At 34.5% G+C, this 7,645-nt stretch overlaps 2 protein-coding genes across 2 annotated transcripts; one reads left to right on the forward strand and one right to left on the reverse strand.

Moving 5' to 3' along the window:
- Nucleotides 1-383: 383 nt before the first annotated feature.
- On the reverse strand, nt 384-1,086 carry LOC146935411 (uncharacterized). Its single transcript, XM_085749046.1, has 2 exons — nt 916-1,086; nt 384-794 (listed from the first exon to the last, which is right to left on the reverse strand). Exons 1-2 carry the CDS (start codon nt 1,084-1,086, stop codon nt 384-386), a joined length of 582 nt encoding a protein of 193 aa, XP_085605172.1.
- Nucleotides 1,087-3,893: 2,807 nt separating this feature from the next.
- On the forward strand, nt 3,894-6,772 carry LOC146935412 (F-box/kelch-repeat protein At3g23880-like). The gene is made up of 2 exons (XM_085750617.1): nt 3,894-5,145; nt 6,605-6,772. The coding sequence occupies exon 1, from the start codon at nt 4,203-4,205 to the stop codon at nt 5,115-5,117; it is 915 nt and encodes a 304-aa protein (XP_085606743.1). The 5' UTR covers nt 3,894-4,202; the 3' UTR covers nt 5,118-5,145; nt 6,605-6,772.
- Nucleotides 6,773-7,645: the final 873 nt, after the last annotated feature.

Genomic DNA, 7,645 nt, shown 5'->3' on the forward strand with positions numbered 1-7,645 from the left:
CCAATGTTTTCCCACGAATAATCGGTTTTGAGACGCGTCACTCACCAACGTTAAATGTAACCTCATCACATAATAAGTACTAACTCATTTGTAAAAATATCTTGTCTCAAAAATAAGTGACCATTTCAGTTTACATACAATATTAATTATTTTTTTAAAATTGTACCATCTATTAATATTTTTTTTTTGAAGGACATCTAATTAATACTACTTTTTCATCTATCAAGTTCATATCTTTTATTTTATATTTATGGTAATATGGAATACACTAATATTTTTTTTGGTAGTGTTACAATGTAACGAGGCAAAAGAAAAAAAAAATGAAATTAAGTTCCAAGCTTATCTCTCAGGATGAGAGATTCCATGCCAGGCAGAAGGCAATCCTAGTGAGCAGAGCACCATGCATGTGATCCATCCTTAACCATAAAATCCGCACACATATTTTGTTCTCTAAGAACATGCACCAATGTTGTATTTACATTTCCATGTAAAGCATCTATGATATGAAGGATGTCAGTAGCATAAGTGTGTAAGTTATGATCATGGCCAGCAATAATCAGGTTAACTGCTTCCAAACAATCACTCTCACAAATAATGTTGACATAACTTTTTTTACTACAAAAATCAAGACCTATCTGGATAGCACGTAACTCAGCTAACAACGCATCACCTCCAGCTTCATAGTGAGAAAACCCAGCTATCCAATCTCCATCGTTGTTGCGAACAACACCACCAACACCTAAACAACCAAAGTCTTCTAGAAAGCTACCATCAATATTGAGCTTGAGAATACACTAATATTTGACAAGAATAATTAAATTCATAAAATTTTGTCAATAATATAAATTCTTTTTTATTTTTGTTAATGGAAAATAATATAGACACACACACACCCTCTCTCTCTCTCTCACACACACAAGTGTCAAGTTGCTCCCTTATTGTTCCACGTTTATCATCAGAGTGTGCATGATAAATATCAGCAAGACGAGCAAGCTTACCAACATCAAACTTGGAGAAAGAGTTCTTGGGGTCAAGACATGAGAAGCAATCAAGCACAATGATAAGCGGTGATCCATCTCCACACATATTTTGTAAATAGCAACATAAAAAACTCTGCACGATAATGATGAAGATTAGTGACAGTCCTCCCTTCTAGTCTTGAACCGGTATTTCTTCATCCATATTTTGCACCGGAATACCTTTAGCAACACAAAAATCTTAGACATCAAAAATAAATTATCCCAACCACTCTTACTCAATGTGGTCGACCGAGTTTTGACGACATTAATTAATTCCATGGTAAGCACAATATTAAGCTCTTTGAAAGATTTTTGAAAGCTCGTTTGTGATACCAAACAACTTTAACAATAACTTAAAAATGAAACCAAATTTAAAGCTCACCATTTTTTCTATCAAACCCGTCGCTTGAGATGGTCCCGTTCATCTTCATCAACCATACTAAGCACCACTAACACGGAGGACCGCATCTGATCCAAACGAAGCAAAGTAGTATGATGTGAACCCCATCTAGTATCTCGGGTCTAGCGAGACTAGATGATTAGTGCAAGCCCCTTCCTGCATATACTTCACCACTCTCAAGTCTATTCAAAATATCTTAATGTTGTGCCTCCGTCAAAGCATCCCTTCTCTTGCAAGATGCGCTTGATGTGGTTACAATCAAGGAGATGTACTCAAAGAAATCAATGAGACGCACTTTATATATTTATTAGTCGCCAAATTAAATCAGTTTGGATTAAACTCAAGAAATTTCAATACACACCTCATACCATAAACAAATATCCAATTTTCACATCCAATTTTTCAATTAAAATTCCCAATTCTAAAACCCTAAAACAAGGAAGGAATGAAGGAAGGAAGGATAAATTAGAGAATCAATTGGCTTAGCTTTAGAGTGAGTGAGAACTGAGAGATTAGCAACAAAATAACAAGAGAGATTGAACAAGAAAAGAGACCGAGAGCTGAACTGTTGAAGAACACGAGAGAGAGGCAGAGCTGAAGAGAAAATTGTGTTTCTGGATTTTGTTGTTCGTGCGTGTGAACAAAATTCGAGTTTGGCAATTTTTTTAAGTGGGTTAATGACCTATTCGGTTGTACCTAGAATAAAGAAAGTATCGATAGAGCCCGGGCGAATGCCCAGGGTCGCCGGGTGGTGTCTCTGCCACTGCATGTATCAAATCAAAATATGTCATATAAATATTGGTGGAGATATTTTAAGAACTATCTTATAAAAGTGACACCGTAAATTGATTTTATAGAATGTATATATAAAATTATTTTATGTTGTCACTCCAAACAAATCAAATATACTCATGTTTAGTTAAACAAATTACTAATTGTTCTATAAATGCAGCTTAGTTGATAGCTTCATCAACAATGCTTGAATTCTCTCCTTTTCTATATTTACGGTTTACCAGTCTAATCGCTTATGATGCATAGGTACGTGAACCCGCACCAATATGTAATACGTCAAATCTAAAAAAAATGGAAGGTATCGATACGCTAATATAAAATATTAAAAAAATATAATACGAGTAAATTCCAATTTTTTGGCAGAGTATTTTGGATATGTTCTCAAAGCGCCAAAATCTTTTAAAGCAAAGGAATTTAGTGGAACTTACTAGTGCTCAATGCCAGTTATGTCGGAGTAGTGTCAACTCATTGGATCATCTTTTTATTACTTGTGAAGTAGTGTCCAGAGTTTAGTACTTGGTGTGAAAGTGGCCAGGGTTTGAGTGGGTTTTGACGCGAAATTTGGTCGGGTTGTTTCAGAGTTTCATAGCTTTAGGGTGTGATAGAAAGACTAGGGTAGGGTGTATTTTGGTTTGGCATGCAGTTGTGTAGTCTATATGGAAAACATGGAATGCTCTTATTTTTTCCGGTAGGACACCCGAGCTTGGGCATTTGGTGGATAAGATCCATATCATGTCCTGGATGTGGTTATTTGGGAAACATCATTTGCGCTAGTGTTCCTTCTATTAGTGAAAGGTGGAACCCCTCTTTTGCTGGTGTTAATAGTATGCTAAGTGGGGGGCAGAGATGCATCTGACCTGTATTGTGGGTGTTTTCATGGCGCCCAAGCATTCAGATTCTCTCAAGTAGTGGTGGATGGGTAGGGGGTCCTCTTCGCGTTGCTACCGTTTGGGTGCTAGGTTTGAGTGAGTCTCTTTAGAGCTTGAACGGTTTTTTTTGGCCCCTGTTTTGTTTTAGTTTGTGGTGCATCCGTATTTTTGTTATGGTGTGTTGGTCGTTTCAGCTTCTAGTTGATCCCTCGTGTTGTTTCATTTCAATGTTAAGCCGTTATTGGTTTTAATATATATTTTTGCCGTTGAAAAAATGCATAGATAAAATCAATTATAATAAAAATGGTATAACTTCATTCATATTTTAATAATGTGTCTAATCAAACTTCTATCATTATGCCACACTATTTACTTTTTTTTTTGTTCATCTCCATTTTTCATCAAAAGTAAGAAAGAGAATTGAAATAAAATAAAAAATAAAAATAATTTCTTCTATTTTTTTATGGTCGAGACGTTTTCGCAGGTATCCACTATGATGAATCAACTAAGTAAAAATGGGTATAGTTCGGTACTTACAATACGAGTATCATACACTTACCAGCTACAGGGGGTGTACGGGTACAACAAGTACTTCACCACTTTTGGAGTACCCACAGTTAGCTAAGCACTAGGCTATTTGAAAGAAGAAGAAAAATTAATTTGTAAATGGTTTTATATTATCTCAAATGTATTTTTCTTGTGACGCATCTCGAGTGTATTTAAGAAAAGAAATGATATTTTGACAAAAAAAAATCTACATAAAAATTCGTGATACGAAAAACTAGGGTGGACCGTGTGTTTCTGCTTTTTTTCCTCTCGCGAGAAAATAATTCACTTTACTAGTTAGAGAAATGGCGCAAGGAAACGAAGGTGACAACCAAAACGACGTCGTTTGTTCTCAGTCACCGACGGAGGAAACAACAAACACTCAGAGGCAGAGATTAGCCGCCGGAACCCTAACATGCCCACCGGAGCCGGAGCTTCCAGCTCTTCCTTTTGATCTCCTAGGAGCCTGAGATTCTCTGTAGGCTTCCGGTCAAATTACTGGTACAGCTTCGATGCGTTTGTAGGTTTTTCAATTCTCATATTTCTGATCCTAATTTCGCAAAGAAGCATCTCCGTATGTCAACCAAGCGCCACCACCTCATGCTACCAAATGTTTATCATCATGATTATGATTATGATAATGAGTTAGTTATGTATGATTCTCCATTCGCTTCACTATTTTCTACTTCTACTACTTCTACTGTTGTTATACAAACACAACTTTACATTCCTAGTACTCTCACAAATGGACATCACTGCATGTACTTGATGTGCTCCTACGATGGCATGTTTTGTGGTAAGCTTGATAATGATTCTTATTTCTTGTGGAACCCTTCCATTAGAAAGTTTAAGTTATTGCCTCCTTTGGGGAATCACAAATGGTCATTACTAAGCTTTGGATATGATCATTTCATTGATGATTATAAGGTTGTTGCCCTTTCTTTCAAAAAAGTGGTTAGTGTTAATACTTTGGGGACTGATTATTGGAGAAGAATAGAGGACATCCCATATTCTAACCCCATTTGTGGACATGGACTATTTGTTAGTGGCACTGTTAATTGGTTTGCATGTTATGTCATTATTTCTCTTGATTTAGAGAAGGAGTCATATCAAAAGCTTCGGCTACCTGATTTCAACAATGAAAATAATTCGTGGGACATGGGTGTGTTGAGGGATTGCTTGTGTGTCTTTGCAAGGAGTGGTGAATACTTGGATGTTTGGATTATGAAGGAGTATGGAAATCAAGAGTCTTGGACTAAATTGTACACTATTCCTAGCCTGAAAGATCAGGATTTAGAAGCCAGTAGAGCTTTATATATTTCAGAGGATGACCAACTATTGGGACAATGCCATGAGTATGGGGCTGAATGTGACGATATGAAGTTGGTTGTTTATGATTCTAAAGCTGGCACATCGAATATTCCTGTGTTTCAAAACAACTATGAACATACACATGCCAAAGTCTACATTGAGAGTCTCATATCACCTTAAGCATGGATTCAACTGCAACATATATATGGTTAGTTTTTGTTTCTGTTATTTATGTTATGCCTGCTCTGATTTTGGTGACTTGTTAGATCATTGTTAATTAATGGTTGATGGAATCTATAGGTTCAACATTGATTTTTATTTTCAATAGTTTGATTAATCATGAATTACATTAAATGGTTTGTCATTGGATTTTTCTATGATTTGCGTTATGAATTAGATGTAATAATGTTTGCATAGTGTTGCACAAATATTTTAATGTTTGCTTCAAATCTTGCACACTGCATTATGAACAACACTGAATATGTTATATAACACTATTGTGATGTAATTTTTAAAGAAGATAACTATTGTAGAACTTGTATAAAAAGGCACAATATACTGAAAAAGAGACAGTCGAATGATCTCATGCCCCGATGATTCTCAACATAAGTATATAGTACTAGATGTAGCCTTTTGACAAATTGGATCTTCAATTTCAACCTAGTTAATATTCCCACTGATGGCGTGAACTGTTTTTTAGACTATAATATATGTACCGAAGTGTTGGATTGTAAATGGATAGTTATCTTATAGTTATGTATTTCCCACATTTTCATTACTTGATTCTCCAGGTGGAAGAGGGTTTTTGATTTGTTTTTAGTTATTTTGTATCATCAACCACAAGTCATCCCATCTTATTCTTAATGACACTGACACTGATTTTATTTTATTTTTGAGTAGTCTTGATTTGAAGTGGTAGTGATAAATTAGTGATGAAATACTCTAAAGGGTTTAATGTTGATTCATGAGACACAGTTGAAAGATTTTGTTGGTGATATATACAAGGACGTTTGATTCTGTTTTAATTTTCTTACTGTTTCGGTTATCCTTATTGGAAGGGAAAACTTATACTAAACCGTGCAGAACATAAATCTCGGTCTACATCTTGTGCACTGCAGAATGTGAATATAGAACTAAAGTAAAAGATAAAGATGAGCACTCAGTTTATGAGTTTGACTTCAAAGCCATTTTTTGGATGTACATTATTTATATCCTATTAGTAGTGACTACTGGAATATGTATTGAAACAAGAATCTGATGTATTGGCTGATTATAGTGTAGTAATAAATTGAATAAGGTTGTGTTGGTTATTACTCGTTACAGATAAAATTGTTAACTATTATGCCTTATTTGACTCAGGATTTTATTATTTCATGTAGGATTGCAGTTATATGATAATCTTTTGATGGCTGCATTTATTTTAGATTTGCAATTTAAATGGCACGTATGTTTTCTGTTATCGATATATTTTCATGTCTTACATGCCTGTTCTTAATACTAGACTAGACGCAATAGTGGTTAGATTCTAACTATTGTTTGCCTTAACTTTGTTAACACTGTATCTTTGTTTACATTTTATTTTTCAGATTTGTTGAACTTGTTAATTTTGTTATGTTATGGATTTATTGTTTTAAGGAATAAGTTATTTTGGCTTGTTATTTCTGCAGGTCTTTTCGGAGTCGATTCAACCTTAGCTGTAGGAGGAATGCCTTGTTTTTTCAATTAATTTGGGCTGGACTTTCTGTTTCTGAATATCTTGCGTTCAATCTCTATCCTACTTTCATTATTAGAATGTTTAATACTTTAATAATTTAGCAAAAAACTTGTGTAGGAAATGTCTTATTGGTTTTATTATTTAATTGCACTTATTATTATTGTCTTTATCAGTTTTATAACAATACCTTGATTATACTTTGCTACTGCATTCTGGTGGTTTTGCAGTTCTATTTCCGCATGTTTTCAATTCTGACAAAATTCTGGTTTGTGCATTATTTTACTATTGTCTGTCTATTTGTTTTAATTTTTTTGTTTTGGTTGAATTGTGTACAAGGTAAAGAGTTCGTTCTGTGCCCATATAAATATTGATGGTTTTCATTTTCTTAGATGAAATCACTTATCCAATATCTATTTAAAAGCTTCTATTTTATTCCTATGTGGTTGGCCTTGTTTGTGGGAATGGGGAAAGGAAGAAAAGGAAATTTGTTGGTTTAGTTGAATTTTTTGTGGGAATGGGGAAAGGAAAGGAAGTAAAGGAATGACCTCTTATATACAAGAAACATGAAACGATCATTGTTTAGAGTGACCTGCAAAATTAGCAGGTTGAGTGGGTTTGGCTTAACATAAAAGTGACCTTGTGTCTGTGATTTTTATTCATGCTAAATAAATAAGTTAAGTCAACTGAGTCAAGAAATAAGTTGAAAGAGTCCCTTGAAAGTTTTCGTGAACAATTGGACATTTAGATCTCTTGAAAGTTCTATTTAAGGGTTCTTATTCCCCCCTTGAATTTATATAGTAAAATGTGAAGAAATGTTTCCAACATGATCAAGACAATGCTATCACTTTTGAGGCATGTATACACCTATGCAATAATCTTCAAATGCAAAAGGGAATAAAGCACCAAAAAGAGGTGTTGCAGAAACAAGATCACTTGAATACTAAAATAGGCCTTTCAAATTGGAAGAAGTGGTGGAATAAGAAAAGATGGTGAT

The sequence above is a fragment of the Medicago sativa genome, chromosome 3 (genome assembly GCF_051527215.1).
Source record: "Medicago sativa cultivar Bolivia chromosome 3, Bolivia_mono, whole genome shotgun sequence".
In the NCBI taxonomy this organism is placed as follows: domain Eukaryota; kingdom Viridiplantae; phylum Streptophyta; class Magnoliopsida; order Fabales; family Fabaceae; genus Medicago; species Medicago sativa.

Excerpts from the sequence above, each read along its gene's own strand:
- LOC146935411 (XM_085749046.1), bottom strand. The coding sequence starts at position 1,086 with ATGTGTGGAGATGGATCACCGCTTATCATTGTGCTTGATTGCTTCTCA. Across the intron at positions 795-915 it reads GGGAGCAACTTGACACTTGT|TGTATTCTCAAGCTCAATAT; the intron begins GTGTGTGAGAGA and ends GTCAAATATTAG.
- LOC146935412 (XM_085750617.1), top strand. The coding sequence starts at position 4,203 with ATGTCAACCAAGCGCCACCACCTCATGCTACCAAATGTTTATCATCAT.